Source organism: Podarcis pityusensis (assembly GCF_964106645.2).
Source record: "Podarcis pityusensis genome assembly, chromosome: 10".
NCBI classification, from domain to species: domain Eukaryota; kingdom Metazoa; phylum Chordata; class Lepidosauria; order Squamata; family Lacertidae; genus Podarcis; species Podarcis pityusensis.
Genome location: NC_138035.1, coordinates 41,271,771 through 41,299,512, shown reverse-complemented (window position 1 = coordinate 41,299,512; position 27,742 = coordinate 41,271,771). Strand labels below are relative to the sequence as shown.

The following is a 27,742-nucleotide window of genomic DNA, read 5'->3' as shown; positions in this document are numbered from 1 at the left end:
TCATAAATTTCCAGGAGATATTGTCAAAGGCCTTCTCCGCGTCTATAAAAATTAAAACTGCTTTTGTATTTATATCTGTTTGCAAAAGTTCCAAAATGTCAATAATGTTCCTTGTATTAGCAAACAGATGTCTACCTGGGAGAAAGCCGGCCTGGTCCTTGTGAATTACTTCATTTAAAACTTTTTTAAATCTATTTGCCAAAATGTCTGCAAATATTTTGTAATCCACATTTAAAAGAGAGATGGGACGGTAGTTCTTAAGTTGTGTCTTTTTAGCTTCCGACTTTGGTATTAATGTGATGAACGCTTCCTTCCACGACTCCGGTGCCCTCTTCCCCTCCATAATTTCATTGCTGACCTCCATCAAAGGTTGTATCAAATAGTCTTTTAATGTCTTATAGTACTTGGAGGTCAGCCCATCTGGTCCTGGGGATTTGCCAAGTTGCATGTTCTGGATGGCTTGTTCGATCTCCTGTCGTGTTATTTTAGAATTCAGGATTGTCCTGTTTTCTTGTGACAATTTAGATAGTCCGTTTTTGCCAAAAATTGTTTAATCTCTACATCGTCTTGCGGCCCTTGGGTGTATAATTTTTTGAAGTATCTCTGGAAACACTTTCTGATATCCATTGGATTCTGGATGTTTTTTCCGTCAACCTCTAAGTTTGTAACAGTATTTAATCTTTGTCTTCTCTTCAACTGCCAAGCTAGCAGTTTTCCACATTTATTCGCCGACTCAAACGTTTTTTGTTTCATTAATTTAACCTTCCATTCAATTTCCTGATTTATCAATTTAGAATATTGTGTTTGATAAAGTTTAATTTCTCTCAGAGTTGGCTGTGACTTCGGATTCACTCTTAATTTCTTCTCTAATTCTTTTATTTTATCCAAGATCTTATCTTTTTTCTCACTTTGTATTCTTTTCTTTATTGCATTCTGTTGTATCAAGAATCCCCTCATTACAGCTTTGCTTGCGTCCCAGATTATTCTTTTTTCCACCATACTGTTCATGTTTATCTCAAAGTAATCCTTCAAAACTTTTTGGGCCTTCTTGGTAATTTCCTGATCTCTAAACAAATTGTCATTCATCTTCCATCTAAAGGATCCAGTTGGTAATAGTATCATATCCATCTTTACTGCATTATGGTCGGAACAGGTCTTTGGGCAGATTTCCACTTTTCTGACCTTAGGTGCCAGGCCTCTAGAAATCCATATTTGGTCGATTCTTGTCCAGGTCAGTTGGGCTTCAGAAAAGAATGTTCCCTCTCTTCCTAGTGGGTTCTTTGTCCTCCAGATGTCAATCAAATCCATATTGTCTGTCATTTCAAAAAAGGTTTTAGGTAGTCTGCCGTCTTTTGTGACATTTTGACTTTGTGACTTGTCCATGTTAGTTGATACGACCCCATTCATATCTCCCATCATTATGATGTTGTTGTAGTCCAGATAATCCAGCATTGTGTCCTGCAGCTTCTTGTAAAATTCCGATTTCCCTTCGTTAGGTGCATAGATTCCTAATATCAACAATTTCTCTCCTTGATGTTGTATCTCAATTGCCAAAATTCTTCCATGTTCATCTTTAAATAAGAATTTAGGTGACAGGCTCTCTTTCGCATATATCACCACGCCTCTCTTCTTAACTTTGTCCGACGATATAAATTCCTGGCCCAATCTTTTATTTATTAACACTTTTCTGTGGAGCCTTGTCACATGTGTTTCCTGTAGGCAAATAATGTCCAATTGTTCTTTTTTTAATATATGAAATATTTTCTTCCTTTTTTCCGGAATGTTACAACCATTAATATTCCAGCTCAACAGTTGCAGAGACATCCTGAATTATCTGGTTATTTTTCAAGGGGTGGTATCTTGTTCTCAGGATCTTCAGGTTCCACAGGTGCTGGTGTTGGTACTGGCGTTGCCTCAGGCCCAGAAGGTAGTTCAATTCCTTTTTGAAGGTCCTCTCCGTATGTAGACAGGAATTTGTCTCTCTCTTCCAGTGTTCTTACTTTAACCTTTCTCCCTCTAAAGGTAAAAGATATTCCTTGGGGAAATTCCCACCTGAATGGAATTGCGTTGCTCCTTAGTAGTTTAGCAAGTTCAGAATAGGCGGCTCTAAGATCCAGCAGTAGTCTTGGGATATCTTTATAGATTTCAATTCTTCTATCCAAAACCTCCAGTGACTTTACGAAATGTAGGCCCAAGATCTTATCCCTTTCCTCCTTTGATCTCAATGTTATCAAACAGTCTCTGGGCCTCTCCTTCTTTATGAATCTTCCAAGTCTGAAAGCTGACACGATTTTAAAGTCCTTTTCTTCCAAATTCCAGAACTTGGAGAATTCTTTGGTCAAAAACTCAGTTAGATGTCCTTCTTCTGCCTCTTGTAGTGATCTAATCCTCAAGTTATTCTCACGATTTCGCAGTTCTATCATGGAGAGATAAATCTGATGTTCCCCAACTTGTTTAGTGAGTGGTCTTACCTCTTGCTCTAAATTTTCTAATTTTTGTCTGGTGTCCTCAGCCAATTTCCGATTTTCTGCTGAGGCCTCCGTTAACTGTCCAATTGCTTGTGCATTCTGTACCACTTGTGTAGTTAATTTATTTAGACATTCTGTATTTTTGTCAATCTTTGCTGATTGCGCATCTACTTTCTTGTCCAAAGCTTCCAATTTTTCAAAAATTTTATCTAGAACAGAAACAGATACTCCTGAGGCCATATCTTCCAATTGTAACTGCTCTGCTTCGCCCTCTCCCTCCACTTCTGAGGGCAAAGTAGGTACAGATGATCTACGTGTCTGTGAGGCTGAGGTTAGAGTTGTTAAAGTTGTTTGTTTAGCTCTCCCTCTTTTTCTTGTGCCACTCATTCCAACGTTATCTGTCAGTCAAGGTCACACTGAGTTATTCCCATGGGAATGGAGAGGTCCAGAGCAAGCAGACAACAAGGGAATCGAAAGTAAAATGTGCATGTAAAGTCACTGTTTTAATCCAATCCTCTAGAGGGAGCTTAAAATGTCTTTCAGAGTCTAATTTAATGTCCAAGAACCTTCAAATACAAATGTTTAGCAGAGTTTATAAATGGTCACTTTGTTACAGACAGTGCTTATTTATCTCCAAAAAGAGTGTTTCAAATTTAAAAGGTCTCAATACCCTCAGATTGTTGCAAGTTCCAATATACAGTATCCAAATCTGCAGTACTGACAGCTCCCTTAGTGCTCAGGCAGCTCCTGACTCTGGGTTTCACCTTCTAATTTGTAATCCAATAAAAGGAGGAAAGTCAAGTGCAAGTAATAATCCCAAATCTTTAGCTTAAAGTCTTTACTTTAAGATGCAAGTTCAATAGATGCTTAGATCTGTAAAGCTTAGAATCTCTTTCTTTCAGCCTCCACTCCTCCAGCTGATTGCTTTTTTCAAGTTCAATGGCTGCGGAAGACGGACTTCCTGTTTCCACGTCTCTCCGCTTTCAGCCAAGTTCAAGCCAATTTAGATTTTTCCTTTAAAGTCTCTAATTTCAAGTGACTCAGTCTTTTACTCACAAGTTAGTTGCTTTTCGTCCGAATCCGTAATTTAGCAGGAAAAGGGATCAGCGCTCACCGGCAGCAGCAGCGCGGCTTCGCTCCACAGGCTGTGAAGCAGCTCTCAGCGCCGCAACCCCCCTCCACGCTCCGGAGCCCCTTACGGGGTTCCTTTAGCGCTTGGAGGGTCGCTCAAGGCGCCCGCCGAGCCTCAAGACCCCAGGCTCTTGCTGCCTGGGGTTTTCCAAAATGGGTCTCCGCTTCGCCGTAGCGGACGACCCGTTGCCTGCGGAGCCTCCTCTCCCATTCAGAAGAGGACCGCCATTGCCGTTCGCGCCGCCCCCGGAAGTCCATATTCAGACAGATTTAGCTTCCCCTGCATCTTAGCCTGCTTTTCTTCCACAGGCTGAGGATGGTCTGCATCCCTTTTCTCCTCCTATCACTTTGCCCCACATTCTCCTCCCCCACCTTGCTACTTATCTTATTTACTGGGTGCCTAATCAGGGAAGCTATGTTTACTTCTGTTTTTCCTGTGCGCAATGGAAAAAAAATATGACCACCATGTGTAAGCAGCATGGCTGTTTTGCTTAGGCTTCTTCCTACTTGTGAATGTAGCACTAAACCATGGTTTATCATTATGTGTAAACCAGCCCTTTGCATTTAAAGTTTTTATTCAGTGTACGTGTTAATAGAAGGGATATTTCTAATTTTTTTTGTAGAATTGAATTTGTATCCGAACAGTTCTTTAAAGTCTTCTCCATTTCCATTTCATAGTTTTCAGGCATACCTGATAATCCATTACCATTTTAGGTGCATTGTAGACTAAAATGAAGTGTCCATCTAATTCAGTTTTTTAATTAAAAATGTACAGCCAAGTATCATCTCAGATATTTGCAGAAATATATTTATATGTTTCATTGTAATTGTGAATCCTGTGATTACATTCTTAAATAACATGTGATGGATGCGAGCACACACATTTTTGTCATATATTCTGTTATTCCCCCACCCCTTTAATGAAGTATGTTTATGATATGTTCAGATTGAAGAATAAACACATCAGTATTTTCTTCTTTTTCTCTCTGAAGGCTCTGGAACGAGTTGCTGTTGGCCAAGTGGTGAGTAATGTTGTGTATTTAACCCTTCCAATGACAAAGCTGTTTTCTCACTTTGAATACTTTGAATACATGACCTTGTGCTGAACTTCTCGTTTGCTGGAATTGGAGAGTTAGCAAACAGCAAAGCTTGAATTGGAGGCAGATTGATATTCTGCATCAGCACCATGAAATTGCACTTTTATTGCCTGGTCTTCATGGAGCAATGATAAAACATAATTTTCTCCAGTTAATTAAGAGTGATTTAAATAGCAAGAGCATACATTAAAAGTACTCTGAATGTCTTGCATTTCATTCCTCTATCAGCCTCTTTCATTGTAGTAGCCTCATTTGAAGTCCGGAGACTACTGAATAACCGGGTTGAGGATTACAGTCTCATTGTAAACTGGTTTCTTTTCTGCCTCATGCAAATTTAAAATAAAATCTCTTTTTCCAAGTCCAAAGGTGTATCCATGGAAAATATGAAGTTAAATTGATCCTTTGACAAGCAAGAGTTATTTCTTATCCAACAAAAGCTTTTGACCTAATTGCAACCCGTTCTGCATTCAGTCCTCTCTTTCCAAAAGTTCATTTGGATTTGAATTGCATCTGATGATACCCTTTATGAGCTTCTTCCCTCTGCGTCAGTCTTGTCCCTGCTTGCTCATTGTTGCAGGCTGTGGAGCTCTTCCCAAGTAAAGCCTTATGTTTTGTGGAACTGTGACTTAATCTTCATCTACTTAAAAACACGGCATGCTTTCTTAAAGAACACATGGTAAGACAGGACAGGCCAAAAACACTTTTAAGAGTGCACTCTCCGTGGCTGAAAGTGCACTCTCTGTGGAACGCATTTTGTGACTCACATTTCATTATTGCGATGCGACTTATTATGGAATAGGTGTCAGTTGAGGTTGGTTTACACTGCCAGATTCTTCTATTTGAAGAAGAAGAAGAAGAAGAGGAGGAGGAGTTTGGATTTGATATCCCGCCTTTCACTCCCCTTCAGGAGTCTCAAAGCGGCTAACATTCTCCTTTCCCTTCCTCCCCCACAACAAACAATCTGTGAGGTGAGTGGGGCTGAGAGACTTCAGAGAAGTGTGACTGGCCCAAGGTCACCCAGCAGCTGCATGTGGAGGAGCGGAGACGTGAACCCAGTTCCCCAGATTACGAGACTACCGCTCTTAACCACTACACCACACTGGCTCTCTATTTGCTTATATATTTGACCGTTTGGAAGTAGTAAACACAATACAGCTTGAACTCCTGGCTGCTAACTCTGATTACAGCTGCTTGGAAAAGTCCCCTATCCATCATCATTACCACCTCTGCAACCTTTTGCCATGTGGCTATGTATTCTTTATTGTTATCATTTATTACATACGTATCTTGCCTTCTCTCAAGGTGGTAGACAATAATACAAATGCAGTAAAACAGCAATAGCATACAAGTACATATAGAGAGAGTAAGTTGAACATCAATAAAAGCAACCAGTGAAAACCCACTACAGCATATTTACATATCAATTTATGGGCCAAATGTCTGTCTAAATAAAAATGTCTTTGCTGCCGGCAGAAGGTCATCAGAGACTGAGCTCGCCAGGCCTCTCTTGATAAAGAGTTCCAGAGCCGGGGAGCAGCCAAATGTGCTTTCGATGCTGGCAGGCTAGAAAGAAAGGCCTTTCTCGAGGATCTTAAAACCTGGGTGGGCTTGTATGGGAGATGATGCCTTTCAGATAACCTGGTCCCAAGTCATATAAGGCTTTGAAGCTCATAACCAGCACTTTGAACTGTGCCCAGAAAACACGTGCTTGTGTACATTTGTGGGGGGAAATTTGGCAATTTAAGCTGGCTCATTGCGTTTACGGAACAATGGAGACCTGCTTAGTGAAGAAATTCTATTTAGCTGGGCATCTCACAGTGTTCTTTTCTTTCAGAATCTTGCACCAGTATCTTTTCTAGTAATGTAGTCAGCGTTCATAAACCTTTTTTTAAAGAGACTATCATGCCTTTCCACTTTCAGTTTTTACAGTTGGGTAGCTGCCTTTATTTTCTTACAATGTATTGCTGCAAGTCCCATTCTTCCGTAAGAATTATATATTACTGAAATCTTAGTTTATGGGCAAATATTAGAGTAACATAAAGCCAGATTATACATCATGCAATTAATTTTCTGACATTTAACTAGAAACACAGCGGTCAGATTGAAATGGCTTTGTAACGTGGGCCAGTGAACCATCAATGAATTTTCTCTTCAATATTAGTTATATACAACTGGAGATATAAACATGGGAAAGTATTGGGAGGATTTGCTTTGATTTATTACAAATTCTTGGTTCTGGCAAGGCACTCAATATTCTTTGTTTTCAAATCTCCATCTAAATTCCTTTTGTGGATACTTTAAATCATTACAGCGCCATTTATCATCCCTTTTGGTATATGTACACAAGCCGCATGACTGTTCAGCACACCAGATTTACAGACCAGTGTGTCCCTGCTGCAAAGCCGTTAGCCCAGTAGAGTTTACACAGGGGATAAATTTGGCCGTGCATTTTAAAGAGGTGCAAGTATTGCCTCTTCTTATGTAAACACATAGTTCATTCTTAAAGGTATGAAGCTCTTCAACACATTGCACTGTTTGTAGAAGCACAGGAGTTTCTGTGTGTATTGGGGAAAGAAGATGAAGTTGTTAGGGGGTAGAAAGCGCATTGAAAACTTGCGAAATGTTTTCCCTCTGACTTTAGAGAACCAGATTAATCCTAAATGGGTACATTTCTGCAGTAAAACCAACATAACAAATAGCATAATTTGGCCTGTGGGGCTTACTGTTTTCCTCTAGCCTGCTCCTCAGCCCCATTCAGTGCTTGCTGTTTCCTGTGTTTATTTTTTCCAACAATTATGGTTACATCATTACATTTCTAAAGAACAACACTTTAACTTGGGAACAAGAGAGACATACTAGTAACACTAGGTGGAATGAACAAAAACCATTAATTAGTTGAAGACAGCCCACTGTTTTCGTTGTTCTAGTTGCGGTGTCTGCTTCCAACTTAATACCCTGCTGTTCTTTGATTCCTTGCAGCTGCCTACAGAATCCTTGTTTTATCGAGCTGTCCTGCAGGTTATTGTAGAAGAATTTTATGGAGTCAAAAGAAGGTAGTATGCTATAATTTCATATCGTTAAGGAAGAACAACTTTTGCCTCCTTTTTTTACTCGCGGTGGTGGCAAAACCTGAGAAGAATGCATGTATTGAAAGAGCAGCAACTTTTTCATAGGTAGCTGACAGTATCTCTTTAACTGTGGGTCTGTAAATCTGAATAAAGGTAAAGGGACCCCTGAACATTAGGTCCAGTCGCAGATGACTTGGGGGTTGCGGCGCTCATCTCGCTTTACTGGCCAAGGGAGCTGATGTACAACTTCCGGGTCATGTGGCCAGCATGACTAAGCCGCTTCAGGCGAACCAGAGCAGTGCACGGAAACGGCGTTTATCTTCCTGCCGGAGCGGTACCTATTTATCTACTTGCACTGCGTGCTTTCGAACTGCTAGGTTCGCAGGAGCTGGGACCGAACAACGGGAGCTCACCCCGTCGTGGGGATTCGAACCGCCGACCTTCTGATCGGCAAGCCCTAGGCTCTGTGTTTTAACCCACAGTGCCACCCACGCTGAATAGGACTCCGCAAAGTTCTACCGCGAGCAAGTTGAACCTGTAAATTCTTTATGTTTTAATTAAGTTGATCGTTCAGAAGGAACTGGTGAATTATGTGGTGTCTTGATTTTTAACAAAGCTTGGCAAATGTAGCCAAATTATTCTTGAAAATGGTTTATGTAACCGTGCTTGAAAAGCAGCTGAAGTCAAACAAAAGAGTGAATAATCATGCCTACCTTGAGCCATTATTAATCAATCATATAGCGTTTCAACTGTAGTAAATGCTTAATATTTACTGTTCAGCTTCTCAGTTTTAAGGCAAGTCATTATCATTACGAAGTGTTGAGAGAATGTGACTTCCCCAAGACTTTTCCTGGTTGACATAGGCATCAAACATAGGTCTTCACTTCTGCCTGTTGATTCAAACATTTCTTGCTGGAGATACTCTGTTTCAAGCTATCCACCCCCTACCTGTGCACCTTATATATTGTCTACATCAATGTTCTTCAACCTTGGGTCATCAGATCTTGTTGGACTACAATTTATATCTCTGACCACTGACTAAGCTGGATGGGGATCATGGGCCTTGTAGTCCAAGAACATCTGGTGAACCCAAGGTTGAAGGAACACTGGTCTACATGATACAACTATGGGCTGTATAATACAGTTGTACCTTGGATCCCAAATGCCTTGCAGGTCAAACGTTTTGGCTCCCGAATGCCCCAAACTCAGAAGTGAGTGTTCCGGCTTGTGAACGTTCTTTGGAACCTTAACGTCCAATGCAGTTTCTGCATCTTTCGATTGACTGCAGGAGCTTCCTGTAGCCAATCGGAAGCCACACCTTGGTTTTGGAAGTCAAACAGACTTCTGGAACGGATTCCATTCAACTTCCAAGGTACCACTGTATTTGTATAGTCGCTTAGTCGTGTCCGACTCTTCGTGACCCCATGGACCAGAGCACGCCAGGCACTCCTGTATAGGGCTGTATAATATCTTCTTTCTTTAACATGCAAGAATAAGTATTTTAGTTAATACAAATGCATTTGGAATCATAGCTCAGTTGGTAGAACACAAGACACTGAATCTCAGGGTTGTGGGTTCAAGCCCTATATTGGGCAAAATATCCCTGCATGGCAGGGGGTTGGAGTGGATGACCCTTGTGGTCCCTTCCAGCTCTACAAATCTATTATCTATGATCTACTGGCATCCCCAGTCTTCTTTGATCTATGATCTGTATTCCCAATGAAGTTGAAAAGGAAACTTGAATAAATATAAAACAATATTTTATGTATTTTATTATTTTGATAGGACATTCATGCTTTATGTTAATGCTCTCTGTGGAATGACAATATATAGCCTTCTAATGCATCAAGAACAAAAATATGTCCTATTTATCATTTCAGTGATCGTAATATTGGGAAAGTATATTCTAAATCATCTTCCTTCTTGGATTATGCTCGAAAAGCTTTTAAAAAGCTTGAACTCAATGAGTCAGAGGTAAGTAGCTGATTACTCAATACATGCAATTCACCTTCATAGATGACAGTTTATTTCAGTGGGTTGTTTGCTAGTGGAAGTTCTGCTGCTGAAATCTGAAACCTTACGTTGTCTTGACAGTTGCTGAAATGCATATCTACTGTAGATTTGTCTTAAGTTACACATACTTATCAGTTCCAACTTGTTGCAAGTGGAAGATTTGGAAGATTTTATTCCACTCTTCCAATTTAATTTACTGTAATTAATAAAAAGCAAAAAGTTACAAATCATTGATGGTGGAATAGCAGGAATTGCAGATGCCGAGAGCATTTATTATTACTATTATAATTATTATTATTATTATATACCCCGCCCACTATCTGGCTCAGTTTCCCCAGCCACTCTGGGCAGCTTTCAACAGAACATTTAAAACAGGATAAAACTTCAAACATTTAAAAACTTCCCTAAACAGGGAAGGATTCCTTCTCCCTCTTCGGACACAACATCCTCACTGTAAATATTAAATAGTGCTAAAGAGAATTATTTGAATTTTTTTTCTGAAATAGGGCCTTGCGTAATATACTAAGGGATTTTTTCTGTATATGTAATAAATAATATATATATGAATTCATGCATATGGTAGAAATTCCGTTTATGTCTCTATTCCCAGGGACATGGAGACCGCAGTCCTGTGCACACTTTCTAGTGAATAAGTCCCATTGAAATAAATGGGGTAGTGTCCGAAGGAACATGTGTTGGATTGCACAGCACATGTTCAATAGATATGCTTTGAGTAGGGTGTTTTTTTTGAAAATATATATCACTAAATTAGCAATATTGGTTTTGTCAGTAAAATTTGATGTTCTCCAGAACTTTTTATTTCTGAGAAGTTTTTTTCTCCCCACATATGCGGGAAGACTCACAGATTATTCTGTTTACTGAATTGCATTTTCAGTTTCTTGCCCTTTTTTGACATCATCTGGAACTTATTGCTACATTTATTGGATATAATGTGTGTTTGTTATTTCTGGTGTTTTCTTTTTAACAAGCTTATATTTCTAAAGAAAACCTGCAAGAGCCATTGTTCTAATGCGTTGACATTGGTTTTACTTCAGGCAGAAATCAAGTGCCTGTGATCTAAAGATCTCTTCAGACGAAGCAATTTGGATTGAAGCCCATTTAATTTCAATAGAGGAAGTTACTTTAAAAATTGAGAATTAGTTAAAAAAGAAACTTAACACACACAACTATGAGGTTATTAGAAAAACGCCATAAGCAAGGCTCAAATGGATCCTGGGTCACATATTACAAACTGTACAGCATTTCCCAGGATATGTGAACATGGTTACATAGCAAATTAACAGAAAGTAACCTTTGGAAAAAAAGTGGATAAGATTAGTACCTAGTGATTTGCTACTTTTACATTTCTCAATAAGGACTGGAATGTCATATCTTGTCACCACTATTTTCTTCTGTTCTTCAGCCTCTCTTTTTGACACGGATACCTATCTTACATTTTCTGTAGAAAAGACAGGTGCAAAGAATTAATTCAGTTTCTGTGTAGCCTCTTACCCCCACCCCCTTTAACACACCTTATCATTCAACAGTCCAAGTTCCTCCTTATCCTGTTTCTCTCTCCTCCTTTAGCTCAAACAGGAGTGCAGGCACTGTCTTAAACCCTTTCCTAAAGCCTCTTTGAAGTAGCTCTCACACGTGAGCTGCTTCAAGTAACACTTTTGCACATGGCTTTAATACCCACTCAGCTGATGTGCAGGGATTAAATCCTGCTGCCTTGGCTGTGCAATCTTGTTCCCTGCTGGGAATAGGGCAGCACAGCCAAGGCAGAATTATACCTTGTCCTCCCACCCACCAGCTGATTATCACCAGTGACTATGGCTGATGGGCATGGTTTGGAGAAAGTGGCCTCACAGACCACATCGGAGCCTCTGGCAAGGTTAGTCTTTGTTCTATGCTCTCCTTTAAGGTCAAACACTTCGGCTCAGTTATCTTGGTTCAGAGACTCTAGTTTTAGCATACAAACACATCCACTCTGAGTATAATCTCACCTGGAGGTGCCAGGGGATTGAAACCGGGACCTATTACATGAACCTTCTACCCCTGGGACCTTCTACTCCTGGGTTGTGACTCTTCCCAAAGGCCCAACATTATGGTTCTCTCCATGGGCTCTCTCCCATTATGGAAGCCATGTTGTACTGTATGCTCATTTCCCAGTTCTACCTCATCCCTTTTTGGGTGATCAGAAATATTTTCACCCTCATTCGCTCGAGATAATTTGTCCAGATGAACTGCATGCTTTCCAAATTCGAACAGCTGCACCCCAAGGGTTAATTTTAAAAGCTACTCTGCAACCTTTTTGATGTTAAGTACCATCAGTGCCAACTTAGCAGTTCAAAAGCACAGCAAAGTGCAAGTAGATAAATAGGTACCACTCCGGCGGGAAGGTAAACGGCGTTTCTGTGTGCTGCTCTGGTTTCGCCAGAAGCGGCTTAGTCATGCTGGCCACATGACCCGGAGAAACTGTCTGCGGAAGCGGACAAACGCCGGCTCCCTCGGCCTGTAAAGCGAGATGAGCTCCGCAACCCCTGAGTCATTTGCGAATGGACTTAATTGCCAGGGGTCCCTTTACCATCAGTGTGGTTCTGCTCTGGTTTGAGGAGAGCTTATCACTATTTGAAGAGCTGACTTGTCACAAAACACTCCCCAGGGACTAAGAAATCCACATCCCTTATCTGCGCACCTCTGTATAAACCACGCATGAGACCTCTCAACTCAGTCTACCTAGCTGGCCCGCTTGTGAAACAGGAAGCATCTCACCAAAAGCTGGCTTGCGGGTCCTGGTTTTCAGCTTCCTATGCAGAAAACTACGTTTTGTTTCCAGGAATTTCACCACTGTGGCTTACTCATCCTACCAGCCTGTCCAGTCAAAGCATTGGCAACCTTCACACTAGGCAGGCTAGTTAGCATGCAGCCCAGACACCTGTCAAACATCTCTGCGCTTCTAAGGAGTGAATCATGCACTACTAAGACACACACACCCCATCCCTGGAGGTGTGTCCTCAATGTGAGAGGATATCAGTTAGTCCCCCAAGGAATGAGTCAGCCTTAAGGCATCACTTTCTTTTTCTTGGAGTGACACCCTCTTTCCTGGAGAACCTCATTCTTCATGACAGCAAAGGAGCTGTCAAGTGAGCCACAGAAGCTCTTGGGACATTAAACTACAATGCTGAGCATGCAAGCAAGGCAAGGAATGTGGGGGAATTGCCCTTCTCCCATTATCTCCTTGCTTGGAGAAGTAGCAGGTGCCTTCATTAGGCACATTGTGTTGATCTAGTTGTTCTTCCAAAGCAGAGGTTTTACTTCAGTGTCAAGGAATTTGTTCATGTATCCAGAACTGATGAACCAGAAAGAAGCTTTGTAGATTTGATAGGGGCCATTTGTTTTGGTGAGATATCTCTTTGGTACATGCAATTTCAGTCTTCTGCATTATTTATTCAGGAGTCTCACCAAGTTCAGTGGAACCTATTCTCAAGTAAACGTACCACCTTAGTGTGTGGGTGTGTTTAGTTTCGAAGCTGTTGAGGGATTTGGTTTGCCATTCCTTATTAACTTGAGTTATAATGCAAATAGGTCATCCGAATCTTAAATTGTAACGAGCATTTCAGCAAGAACATTTACCAGTCAATTGTGGAAAGGAAGATATAGTCCTGCTGTCAAAACGGGATTATGAAAGGTTGCTGTTAAAACTGTATAAAGCACATATATTAATGCAGTATTTCAAGGATGGCTGTCGTTTAAATATAAACCAACATGTAATCTGTGTACTGCTGGTGCCAAATTCCAGTTTAATCTGATAAGGAGTTTTAACAGCTGTAGTATTTACAAGAATCAGCTGGCATATCACTTTAAAATATGCAAATCGAAAATCTCCAGCGCCAACAAGGTGTTGGAGAAGAAGGAACCAGTCTGTGGCAGATAAGCATTAAGAATTGAATATATGACATTTTTCATTTGAGGCATTCCACTGCTGTCATAGTGAGCTGATCTCTCCTTTTATGTGAGCATTTGCGTGGCAGGATACAAGGTAATTTTTAGTTTGTACCTCCTGTTTTCATTCTAAAGATGCTGTAATTTAGGGATCGGTATAGAATAGTCTTCTTTTGACTCATTTAGATCTCTTCATATCTCCTTCACTTGTAGGAGCTTTCTTGGATTTCCTTTGAGTCAGTTCAGACATAAGCAAATTGTGGTTTGGCCATCAATAATAGCATTCGAATTGCTGCACTTCTTTTCTCCATCCCTGGTTTAAACAGATGTCTCAATTAGGCAGCATGGATTGTGAAAACCATAGTTTGTTTCAACATCAGCATTGAAAGCCCAGATTACAGTTTTGGTTTGGGGACAAAATAGTTTTTGCAAACTAGGAGGGGAGGCAGAAAAAGGAAGGCATAAATCTCTAGCCTATTCATAACAGCCAAGCATACTTTAGCTGCTACATCTTAGTATACATCAGTCTTCTGGGTTCAATCCCTGCCCACTTTTTACTTTAACTTCCCTTATGATGAAATACATTTCTGCACTTAAAACGAGATTTTAAATTGGGCCGCAAATACAGTAACTTCATGCACCTTCACCCCCTTTCTCCAAGGCCTTCATGGGCAGCTTATCTTCTCCCACACCCCCTGAAAATATGCTCTAGAGACACTTTGGACCTTCCAAAGTGTGTGAGAAGTGAAATAAGATCGGCAGGGGGAAGGGGGAATTGGGAAAAAATGGCCTACACACACTTCTGCCTGCAGAAACTTCTGCCAGATCCAAGCCCCTTTCACAAAGCGCTACTTACATTCATAGAAGTGCATTCTTGGCTTGAACTCAGAGTTCTCAACCTTGTTCCAAGCTTTTAATCTTCCTCTTGTGGAATAACATAATTCAATAAAAGCAAGTTTTGAATCAGTTTATTTGATTTGTTTGCAATAGAAGATGCCTGAGAAGTTTAACAATGGGCTACAACCTATGCATTCCCTTTTACCCGTAATGTTGCTAAAATTTATAGAAGCTGCTCTCAGTGGTATTTATCCTTGCCCTTCTCCTCCGTTCATTCTCTTACATACAGAAGCTATATTCTCTGACGTACCTAAGCTGTTTGTTTTCCAAGTTTTTGTTGGTGGCTTGTAGCATATTTGGGCTGAAACCATACATGCAATTATGGACATGGTTGGAACCAGAATGTGAATGCAGGCTGTGGAATCTGAGGACCAAGTCTTGGACTACCTCCCCTGTATAGTTGCTGTTTGTGTGGTTGCACCACACACTGCTCTGATAATATTTAAAATACAGAGACCAAGTAGAAAAGAAGGATGATGTGCTGAGGACTTCCGGGTTGGCGCGATCTGGAAATGGCGGATTCCCTCCGAGTTGCGGAGGGAATCGGCTCAACTGAGGACGGGTCTTGCCGCGCCGGCGACGCGGGGACCCCCAAAAACCGCAGGCGCTGAAGCCTGCGGACTGAAGACTCGGCGGGCACCTTAAGCGCCCCCCCGATTCTCGAAGAGCCTTTTTAAAGGCTGCGGAGAGGATACGGAGGTTGGCGTGGTGCTGAGAGTCGATCGCTACCTTGGCTGAGTGCAGCCGCGAGCCATGACTGGAGAGCGCTGATTCCCTTCCTTGAAATTCGGACGGAAAAGAATAACCCGTGAGTAAAAGGAAATTGGACTTTATGAATATTATCCCGTGAATTTGAGACGACCGGGGGGTGTACTAAAAGGGAGTCCGCACCCCCCCTTTTTGCAGACGATCTAAAGCAACGAAATAAGATCTAAGCTGGAGTGTCTACCCTTTGTGGGGTGAGTTGAAAAAGACATTAACTTCCAAGATTTGGTAAAAAGTAACTTTGAACTGGAGAGTGGAGTGTCGAAAGATCTCTTTCTGTGGTAAACAACCCCCCCCCTCCCGGGCCCGGGAGCGTCCTGCCTTTGAGCTTGGGGAAGAGCTGCGGAGTTTGACAGCTGTCAAAGCTGTCAAACGGACAGTTTAAGTGGAAAAATTGTTATTTAAGATCCCTCTGGTTAAAAATGAGTTACAATTGAGTTAAAATTGTTGGAAACAAAGTAATAACAATAAGTTGGAGGATTGTTGGAGAGATTACCAAGTAACCAGATTCCCTCTAGGGGGAAGTCTGTGAAATTACAATGGCTGTGGATGGAAAGTTACTGGTGGAAATCGAAAGAATGTTTCATTTGGTGGGAATCTTACAAGAGCAGAGATTAGCTATGAATAAACAACTCAATACCTTGACTTCTGGAATAAGCAGCTCTGCTGAATGTATTGAGGACCTGGATGAGAAAGAATCCACAGCCGCATTGGAAATGATAACTAAAGAAGTGGAAGAGACTAAACAAGAAGAAGAGAAAGTAAAGTTGGAAAGCACCAACCAGGAGTTGGCATCTGTGGAATATAAACAAAGAGACCTTTGGATTTCATCTACCACAAATCTGCGAAAGATGCAAAAGATGAAGGAGGAGGCCCTGGGAGCTTATGGAATACAGGAATTTAAAATAAAGAAATATGAGGGGGGCCTCCACTTTGATTTTGATTTTGAAGATGCAGATTTTGTGGAAATTTTCCAGCAGTTGCTTTCAAATGTTCTGGTGAGAAGAGAAAATGGTTGGATGGTGACAGAATTCTTTCGAGATTCGAGGGCCGACATAAAGGATTACCAACAAGACCGGCGGAGAGGGACGGAAAGAGACTTGAAAGCTTCGGACGTGAGGAACCCAGGCTGAGAACTGATATTTTGGACATGTATTGGGAAGGGACGAAAACCGGGGATGGGAGGGAGGGAAGAATAGAATTCTAAAAACACTCAAGACTTTTGGGTTTGGTTAACATGATTTTTATTTAAGACAAATTGGGAAATCAATGGAAGAGAATTTGAGTCCAACTTAGGAAAATTTATTTTATTTGTATTTATAAATTTTAAGATGATTAAGAAGAGAAATACCAATTTGCTGACACAATTTTGGGAAGTGGGATGCATGAAGGGGGGTGGGGGGAAGTCTGGGAACAAGGTTAAGAAAGTGGGATTTTTTGAAATTATACATGTTTTTGTCTTTGTCTTTTTTGTGTGTATTTGTCTTTATAAAAGGTGAAAAGCCAATAAAAATTTCTATTAAAAAAAAAAAAAAAGAAGGATGATGTGCTTACTCCCTATGGTTGCATAGCACAAAGGGCATCCATATGATGCACCCATGCCAGATGATTTTCCTGTTTCAAAGTATTTTAGCTACTTTGAAACATTCTAGAATGTTGCCTCTTTTACCAAAATGCCCTACGTTTCAAGGAGCCTAACCTTGTGTTTAAGAGATTCAGTATTTCATATTCTGATGCCTGTTTTAAGAATTCTTCCCCAAATGTAGCATGACTACCCCATATTGTATGCAAAGGATCTAGTAACATTGTCTTCACTTCCAGCAGAGAGCACCAGCCTTACAGTGCAATACCAAACATGTTAACTCTGAATTTATGTCCCACTTAATTCAACAGGTCTTTCTTTCTAGTATAAATGTGCTTAGGGTGGCATGCGTAGAGTGATTTTATCCCCCCCCCCTTTTTTTAAAAAGTATAATTTCGCTGTAGAGCAATAACGCAGGTAAGAGACATAAACAATTTCGGGAGTGAAAAATTAGTCCTGCAAAGTCATTATAGTAAGTTGGAAAATTATTGATTGTAAAATGAAATTTCTGTTGGGTTTCAAGTATTTTTAATTAGAGAAAATAATTTTGGTATCTGCCTCAGGTAGGTTTTAATTGCCATCATCAATTTTCCTGTTATTGCAGATTTCAGACAGCCTCATAATGGAGTACTTTGAAAAATACAAGCACAGAATGAATGAGCTGGAAGCTTTTAATATGGTAAAATCACAGTTTCGGAAAAGTTGTTTTGTATGTTTATGTTAGGCCACAGTTGGGTTGTGTTAAACTTTTACGATGGGGTGGATCAGTTTATATTGTGATATACTCTCTACAGGAAGAAAAAACCAACCCTTAACTGGGAGCATATTCTCTTCCAAAATTATATTAGGTGTCAGTAGAATAATGAGAACATATGGAGATTCTTTTTCAAGTATAATAAATGTAAAATAAAAAAAAGTTGGGCTCCTTTTGAACCCATATTGGTCTCTGTTCGTTCCTTTTAATACATTTCATTGTTGGTTCCCTTTTAACAAGATTTCTGCCACTTGCAATGTGCTTTGCATGCTGAGTTATACCTCAAAGCTACTTAATAATAGATGCCATGCCTATTGCATTTCACAGACTTTGATCTTTATTGCACTGCTTTTCTGAAGATGTCCAATAGGGTAGACTTGGCAAGGTTGCACTTGTACTGTTTCTTTGGCAGTGCCCACCTTCCTTAACTGTTTTGATGGGAAAGAGTTGAAGAGTCTGGTAGTACATGATCAATGCCAAGGGCCATTTTGGTAACCTATCATGAGAAAAAAGATTGTAGCTAATTATATATATGTAACTAACATAATTTGTATAACAAATTACTGAATGACTAACCCCCTGTCATGTACAAATTCTGTCTTACCAAATGTACCTCCTTGTCAGCCTGAGTGAAAAACTACTGGCCCAGTACCTTTGAAGTTCATAATTAAGCCCTGTAAAATAATGAGATGAAATATATAATAATTTCATGAAATGTAGCACCAAACAACAAAACAACATGGAAACTGTATTGGAGGGACATTACTTGTTTGCGGTAATGGAATTATATTTCTCTTCTGTGGCTAAACTGGTGGCTACATGTTTCTTTCAGTTGAAAGTTGTTCTGGGACCCTGTATTGAGGTGCTGATTCTTCTAGATCGTCTCTGCTACCTCAAAGAACAGGTAATTCTTAGCAACGTGACACAGCAGAATAATACTTTTTTGTATTAACAACAGCAGCATGCATGATTTTCACAGATTTGGAAAAGTTTTAAGTGTCCAATCCATCACTCCCAATGTTGTGCCGCAGATGTTTTTACTTTGGGAAATCGGTTGCAGTAAAGTTTTTATGTTCTTTTAATTGCATAGTAAATTACCAGTAATAAAGAAACAACATTGCCTAAACAGATATTTTGACTGTTAGTAGTTGAAGTGCTCAAACCATTTTGACTTTGCATATCCTGCTGTTTTCTGCATGATCTTAATATTAAGGTAACACCTTTATTTAATATGCAACCAGTTGCTGTTTCCAACGGGTATGTCTTTGTGATGCATGGTACGTTCAGCAACATGGTTCATCCCTAGCTGTTCAAGTAACATGTTAACTGATCCAGAATCAAGTTATCATTGATATGGACTACCAGCAATTTCAATGACTGTCTGTAGCAGTGTTGTTTGGTTCATGGGAATTTTTCTGTCCATAAACACTTCACATTTTGCTATCTAAGAAAGCCAGAGTGTACCCTTGGACAAAAACGTCCTCTAATCAGCTGTAATCTTGGTAAAGGATATGTTTTAAGCTTACTACTTGCAGACCATTTCACATATTCATCCGCTCTCATGCAAGCACTGGAATCACCACACTCACATGATCTCACTTGCGTACTACTCCAGAGATTGCCAGATGTATGAAATGGACCGTTGTGTCAGTACTAGAAATAAAGGGGGTGATTTTCATGATCTTGGGAATGAGAAATCACTTCTTCTTAGAAAGGCTGGTGGTGAACAAGCTGTGCTTAAATTTGTACATAGTGATTTAAGTAGGAGAGTAGTCTTATGTTTTTTCCATCCTTTCACCCAAGGAGCAGACTGCATGCATGTGAGTGGGGCTGGCTCTGATAACGTGCAGTGAAATTTCTACAGAATATCTGACCTTTCGCAAATAATGAACCATTGAATCTATACCTAACTTTTCTTCTTCTTTGCTTTTCCAAGCACATCCATGAGCTGCTCTGCTTTTCCTCCACAATTTAAGTCCTTTAGAGAATCACAGAATCATAGAGAAGATTTATCCTAAGGGAGTTTTATTTTGTCTGCAGTGCAGCACTCGAACAATTGATTTATAATAAATGTGTGCTTTTGTTCTTACCGGTTATTTTTAGAGGAACTGTTGAAATATTTAAATAACGATGTAACTTTTCCCCTTTTTTTTTCTTTTTACAAATGCCAGCTAGTTTTAAATTATGAAAGCTTCAGTTCCATGAGCCCCCCCCCCCCAGCAGGTGCACATAAAACAGCACTTCTTCCCCTGGATTTCAAAAACCAAAATATGGATTTCATAAGCACTGCGCAAGTGGGGCTGGAAGTCAGAAACTTCACATGATGTGAGGTTATTACTTCATAGACCTCTAGTGATCTACACAGTAGTATTCTGAATTCACAAGAAAAAAGGGAAATCAGTTCAGTAGCATTCATCACTGACTTAACTTTGCTAAATTTACTGTTGAATGAGATTTATGTCCATGCGGCTAGCATATCTAGCATTGCTTTTCTGTGCCGTTCTGCTAGTGTTAGTTATTATTGTACTTATGCCAGTGGTAGCACAAGAGATTTTGGTGCCTGAGGCTGCAAAGCCAAATGATGCCTCATGAGCATAATACATATAAAAAATAAAACAAATAATTGACAAATGTGCTGCCCTTTAAGGATACCTCCCCAATCTGCCTTTGGCCAGCCCTGCCATATAGCTGACATAGCAAAAGTTGGTATAAGATATTTTGACTTTGTGTCGGAAGAAAAAGCAACCCAAAGTGATGAAGGCACGTTAATGAAGGCACTTCTCGTCTCACCTGCCTACCTTGTTTAGATAAGAAGTTCTATTAACTTATGCTGTTGCCACAGTGCAGTCTCCCGCACATCTTGACAGAGGGCAGCTCATAATATCAGCTTGAAGGAGCTCGTGTGAGGCAGAGCATGGGGAAAGAGTTCTGCCTTTGCTTCTTAAGACAGCTGCTGGGCTCTTGGGCTAGTGGATAGAATCTGATGAACTAAGAGCTCAGTGTAGTTTTAGTAGCAAATTCACAAGAAAATAACTAAGAACAATAAAACAGCCTCCTTTCAAAACCATAGCTTTTGAAATTGTAATTGGCAGCAGTGAAACTTCAAGCAAACACTGGAGGATGAATGTTAGACACACTTTGTGTGTGTAACAGAATTTGTTCAGTGATTTTTATTTTTTTAGGAAAAAACATATTGCCGTATCTGAGCTTTCAAGTCAAATGCCTTTCTGATGTACTCTGATCAAGTATTATTTTATAGGACAACATTGCCTGGTCTGGACTGGTAAAATTATTCGATCCCATAAAATCTCCCAGATGCTATGCAGTTGTGGCTCTGAAGAAACAGACTTTCACATGCAAGTAAATTGATCTAATGCTGGGAACTGATACTGCTATTGTACTTTAAACACAAAGGTTTCTTTTTACACTTACTCTGCTGTTATCAACTGTTTGGTTAATGGCTTCTTTTTAAAGTTTTAATGTTTTATAAATCAGGAAATATGTACAAGAAAAACAAAAATAAACTATCCTTTGTATACCATCAAGTACCTGTAACATGAAGTGTGAAATTTTACTTTTGCCTTATGTGGATAGTACAACAGGATTGTAAAATTAAGCCGAGCAAGGGGTAGAAGAGAAAGGTCCATGATCGGCAGATGAAGGTGATGGACTACATGGAACTGGCGGAAATGACTGGCAGAATCCGAGACCAGGGAGAAGAGTTGGTGGAAAAAGATTGGAAGAAATTTAAAGTTTATTTACAGAAACATTATAAAATTAAGGAATGTTAGAAGGATGTTGGAATGAAATAATGCGGTTTTAGCAGAAATGCTATAAAGGATTAAGGAAAAATAGATTGTTAAATGGTGAAGGAGGGAAAGTAAAGTTACATTATATTAAGATAGAATAGAGGACAAAAACTGGAAAAGATGGAAAGGATTTGCTGAAATAGTTAATTGAACTAGAATACAAAAAAGGGAGGTGTGAGGAGGTCAAGGAAATAAGCAAATGAAAGATAAGTTATGGGAAGATTTATTGTATTTTTTCTTTTTTTCCCTTTTTCCCTTTTTTCTTTTTTCTTTTTTTTCTTTTTCTTGTTTCTTTTATTTTTATTATTGTGATGTGATGTTTTGTATTTCTTAAATATGCTGTTTTTTAATTCTTTCTTTTTGTAACCCTTTAAAATTCAATAAATATTTTTTTTTAAAAAAAAAAAAAAGAGAAAGGTCCATGATCATATATCCCACTTTAAAGCTTTTTAGATCATTTATCCGCTAATCCCTTTATACTGCCATCCTGATTCTTTGTTCTGAAGATAGACAATGTGAAAGAATTTGAACAGTTTGGACTCTGCAGGCTTAAAGACTTCATTCCTGACACTCCCCCACTGGCCAAACACATGTGGAAAAATTAGTTCAGGGACTCAAAGATTGCCTGTCTAGCCTGACATCAGGTTGGTAACTTTATCTGGCAACTGCATGTTAAGGAACAGGCCTTGTGAGATCATAATCCTTTGAATTTCTCTTAACATTCTGGATGGTGATTGCAAGAGTTTGGTATCCAAAATTCACAAGTTGCTGATTAATAAGGATATGAGCACAGTGGATGATGGGGGTGGGGCGTGGAAACTAGATTGTAACATCAGTATTGACAATGACTGTTGGAACTCTCCGTGGGGAAAATTCCCCTTTAAATCCATCTCTGCTTCCACAAGAGAACTGGTGTTGAAATATTAACAGAAATTGTACATCACACCTCTCTGTTTGATACACATCAGCTTTCCCTATTCCACCCTTTGTTGGGGAAGGGAGGTGCAAGGATATAAGAACCTTCTGACATACGTGGTGGGCCTGCAGCAAGGTTAACAAATTTTGGGTCCGTGTTTCCTCCAAAATAGATAAAATAACTGGAGAGCGCATTGTTAAATCCTCTGATCTGACACTTTTGAATCTCTTCCAAGATGAGAATGCTGACTTGCACTTTGAACCTTTAATTGCCTTTCTGGTAATGACAGCCATATCAGTAATGGCCAGAGTCTGGAAGGACCCAGAAGGAGCAACCCTGGACAGTTGAGTTAGCCAAGCTTGGCAGATTGCACTCATTGAAAATGAAACACAGAAACTTCTTTTGGTGGACTGGTTCTGTTTTATTGGTTATACGAGTGAGAGCAATAATAATAGAGGGGTCCCTGCAGCATTTAAAACCTTCTCGACAGTGTAATTTTCTTTGTCTTTTCTGTGTTTGGATACCTGGAACTCCCCCCCCCCCAATCATTGAGTTTGGTCTATGTAATGCCCTGTATCTCTGCTGCGTATTGTAGGGCAGTTATTCAATTAAATAAATAAATTCGATAAAGACTGAATGTATGAAAAATGAGATCTAAATCGCCTCCTGCCCCCTCTTATTATTTGCACCTTCATAGGGGGGATTTCAGTTTGTTTGTTTTTTAAGCCAGTAAGAAACAAATGCCTCCTCCCACAGTGCCACTGCCCCCAATTTATTTTGGATTCCCCTGCAGCTGCCTTTAATTTTTTAATCAAAATGTAAACCTCTCCAGTCCCAGATTTCCTGTATTTTAGCTGTCCTCTTGAACATCTTCAGTTTCCTTTTGCCCTTACGGGGAGGAAGGTTCTGCCCATCTCATCTGTCTTACCACGGCAGAACTGACTGTGACTAACCTCATTCAGCTTAGCCTGCTGTGAAAATATTTGGGAGAAGAAGCAGGAAGGAACTTGTGGCTGTCTCTTCTATTGCCTACATCTAAGGGCATAGTGCAATAGCTGCTGGACCATAAAGGACTGTGGTTACAGCAGTGGATATTGGAAACAAGAAAGATGACGAATGAATTCCCCGAAGAGCTCACCCGTAAAAGGCTCAGGAAGCACCCATTGCTGTGATATGCTGCTCCATTATCTCACAGAAGCATTTCCCAGCTGCTCAGTGCTGTCTTGGCTCATCTGCATAGTCCATGCATAGTTGTTACTCATTCATTTTTAACGATCCTACTTTCTAGTTTTTGCATGAAACAAATGGTATTTCCTACGTATGTTGCATTGACACAAGTGATAGAAATGTGACTGACAACATCCACTTCTCCCATTACACGGCAAGGCAGGGAGCTATACCCTTTGGCTCATGCAGTGATGAATATATATTTGCCTATTTTGGAGTACACATGAAATAGGGTGGCATTCAGTAGTGTACCCTCCGCTAACACAAGACAACCATCAGCAGAACAGGTAGAGGAGGCATTTTCAGTGATTGCTGCTTCTCCTTATGCACACCCCATCTGCTGCAGAAGGTTCCTTAACCTCCCAGAGCAGATTTTGGGGGGCAAGGGACTGAAGAAAAGGAGGAATCTTCATCAGTGGAGGAGACACCATCACATATGATTCATAATACATAAAGGAGCCCTAAGATTCTTCTCACTGAGAAAATTCATATCTATATTTAAAAGTACATTGCTCAATGTCAAAAGTTGTTTTTTAAAATATTTTTTTATTCAAAATTATCAACATAACACAAATTAAAACTAATTAATTATCCCTCCTGGACTTCCCCTAAACACACACACACACACCGGTTTCCAATGTCTCCCCTTTATTTCCTTGCACACCTTATATTTTCCATTCAATCTCAAGCCCAGAAAAGAAAAAACAAAGAAAAAAGGATAAAGGAGATTTTGAGACAGATTATGGACAATGAACAAAAATTGATTAAAAAACCGAACAATGAAAGGATAATGCAGGAAATAAAGTCCCTCCAAACTCAATTTGCTATGTTAATAAATAAAGAGGTTGAGTGGAATATCAAAAGGTTAAGACAGAAAAACTTTGAATTCGCCAATAAGTCAGGAAAATGGCTTGCTTGGCAAGTTAAAAGGAGGAACGAACAAAATACAATCAGCAAAATACAAATAAACGGAGAAGAAACAACTGACCCGAAAGGAATTAGAAAAGGATTCGTAGACTTCTATGAGCAACTATATAGGAATAAAGAAAGGAACATTAAAAAAAAAATAGAAAGATACTTAAAAGAAAAGATGGTGAGGAAGATTTCGATAGATCAAAAGGAACAGCTAAATGCCCCAATATGTAGAGAAGAGGTAGAAGAAGTGATAAAAGAATTGAAAAGAGGGAAAGCACCGGGCCCAGATGGGTTTACATCGAGCTACTATAAAGAAATGAAAGACACATTGATGACTCCGTTAATTGACGTGATGAATAACATCCTAAAGGAAAGAGATATCCCAGGCACATGGAAGGAGGCATTTATCACAATAATTCCAAAGCAAGATTCGGATCTAACCCAAGTTAAGAATTACAGACCCATCTCTTTACTAAATACGGATTATAAGATCTTTGCCGGAATCCTAGCCAAAAGACTAAAAAAGATACTAACAAAAATTATACACGAAGACCAAGCGGGTTTTTTACCGGGCAGGCAAATAAGAAATAACACAAGAAGTATAGTTAATTTAATTGAATATCTTTCTGATAGATGTGATAAACCAGCCAGCCTAATCTTCGTAGATGCGGAGAAAGCCTTCGATAATGTAGTCTGGGATTTCATGTTGAAAAATTTGGAAATTATGGAGGTGGGCCAAGAGTTTTTAAATGGTATAAAGGCAATTTATACAGAACAGAAAGCGAGACTGATAATTAATAATGTCATCACTGAAGATATAAAAATATCCAAAGGAACAAGACAGGGATGTCCGCTTTCGCCGTTGCTCTTTATTGTGGTTTTGGAAGTCTTACTAAGTGCAATAAGACAAAATAAACAAATTAAAGGGGTAACATTAGGTTCAAATGAGTACAAAGTTAAAGCCTACGCAGATGATGTGGTCTTAACAGTGGAAGAACCTATAGAGAGTATAAGGGAGATTTTGGAAGAGATGGAGAAATTTGGGAAGTTAGCAGGATTTAAATTGAATAAGAGTAAGACAAAAATGATTGTTAAAAACTTAGATCAGGATAAGATTGAATTAATACAGCAACGAACTGAAATTGAGGTTGTTAAAAAGGTTAAATATCTGGGACTTTGGCTTACTAACAAAACATCGATTTATACCAAAATAACTATACCCCGGTTTGGAATGGAATTAAAAAAGATCTGGAGGTCTGGGCCAGGATGAAACTATCATTCTGGGGAAGAATATCCATGGTCAAAATGATGGTGCTCCCAAAGTTGTTATTTTTGTTCCAAACGATACCCATATTAAAAGGTACAAAAAACTTTAAAGAATGGCAAAAGGTGATCTCTAGATATGTCTGGGAAGGAAAGAAGCCCAGAATTAAGTTTAAGTTATTAACAGATGTAACAGAAAGAGGGGGTTTCGCCCTACCAGACATGAGACTGTATTACGAAGCAGCATGTTTGTGTTGGATAAAAGAATGGGTAAAGTTGGAGAACAAAGAATTACTAGATCTGGAAGGGCACAATAACAGATTTGGGTGGCATGCGTATCTATGGAGGGATAAAAAGAGAGTGCATAAGGAATTTTGTAGCCACATTTTTAAAGGTCCACTAATAGAGGTTTGGGACAGATATAAAAATATATTAGAACCGAAAACTCCACATTGGCTATCCCCGTTGGAGATAATAAGTGTAAAGAAAGTTAACATGAGAGAAAAGTGGGGAAAGTATGAAGAAATGGTTATTAATGAAGGAGGGAAGTGGAAAGTAAAATCATACGATCAGGTTAAAGTATTCACATATGACTGGCTGCACTATTTTCAGATAAATGAAATGTTTAAAAAAGAGGTGAAGGAAAGGGGTTACGAGGAAAAGGAATCGGCATTCCAAAAAGAGATAATAAACAACGAACATAAAAACCTGTCAAAAATGTATAAAATATTGTTAGAGTGGAATACGAAGGATGAGGAAGTAAAATCAGTGATGGTACAATGGGCAAGGGATTTCGGCTATAACATTCAATTGGAGGATTGGGAAAAGTTATGGAGAGTGAACATAAAATTTACGGCATGCACGTTACTGAGGGAAAATGTGATGAAGATGCTCTACAGGTGGTATATGACACCTGTAAAACTGGCTAAGATGTACAAGACAGATAACAAATGCTGGAAATGTAAACAAAAGGAAGGGACTTTCTATCATCAGTGGTGGGAGTGTAAGAAAGTTAAAAGCTTCTGGGATGAAATTTATAACGAAATGAAAAAGATGTTAAGTTATACTTTTGTAAAAAAGCCAGAAGCCTTTCTATTAGGTATTGTGGGAAAGGACATCAGAAGAAAGGACTGCAAACTCTTCCAGTATGCGGTAACGGCAGCCAGAATTGTGATAGCTCAGAAGTGGAAGCAGGAAGAAATCCCAACGGTAGCAGAGTGGAGAGTAAAACTGACAGAATACGCCGAGTTGGATAAATTAACAGGGAAAATCAGATATATTAAGGATCAAAAGTTTATTGAGGACTGGGGGAAATTTGCGGGTTATCTGGAGAATAAATGCTTTGTAAATACAACGCTAGTGGGATTTAAAGAGGCACTGTAAAGAACTAATAAGTATTGTTTAATAGAAATAATGTATGAAGGGAGGAACGAATGGCAATATGAAATATGGAATGTGTTTTAAAGATATAAATACGAATGAATGTCAAGGACGCTGAAGGAAGTTCAAAATGTATGAGATGTATTGAAATATGGATATAATGTATAAATAATGGGAAATCAATAAAATTTTAAAATGCAAAAAAAAAAAAAAAAAAAAAACCTGCAGATGTTCTGTCAGTGGGAAGTAAATGAGAGATTGTTATTTTAAGTCACTGCACTTTTTAATAACAGTTTTACAGCGTATAATGTAGCTGAGAAACCTTCTGTTCCCATGCATAAAACTTAGTTTATTTAATTACCTCCCAATTAACAGCATACGTATTAGAATCATGTTTATTAATTAGTAAAACAAACATTTAATATGAATTGTTTTGAAAGATTGCACAGAAAGCAAATGATTACTAACTAGAATTCAGTAGTTGTTGTGTGACAGGGTTAAAGAATCCCAAA

At 39.3% G+C, this 27,742-nt stretch overlaps 1 protein-coding gene across 2 annotated transcripts in view; it reads left to right on the top strand.

Annotated features, from left to right (window-relative positions):
- The window catches only part of METTL25 (methyltransferase like 25), a gene marked incomplete at its 5' end in the record, with an annotated part of 55,683 nt that extends 34,418 nt beyond the window's left edge, over window positions 1-21,265 (top strand). For both annotated transcript variants that reach the window (XM_080971485.1, XM_080971484.1), the window contains 6 exons: window positions 4,592-4,621; window positions 7,676-7,749; window positions 9,645-9,738; window positions 17,571-17,645; window positions 18,553-18,624; window positions 20,980-21,265. In XM_080971485.1, the coding sequence (XP_080827611.1) occupies window positions 4,592-4,621; window positions 7,676-7,749; window positions 9,645-9,738; window positions 17,571-17,645; window positions 18,553-18,624; window positions 20,980-21,084 (450 nt within the window). In that variant the 3' untranslated portion in view covers window positions 21,085-21,265. The remainder of the gene's footprint in view (window positions 1-4,591; window positions 4,622-7,675; window positions 7,750-9,644; window positions 9,739-17,570; window positions 17,646-18,552; window positions 18,625-20,979) is intronic.
- Between the last annotated feature and the right edge of the window lie 6,477 nt (window positions 21,266-27,742).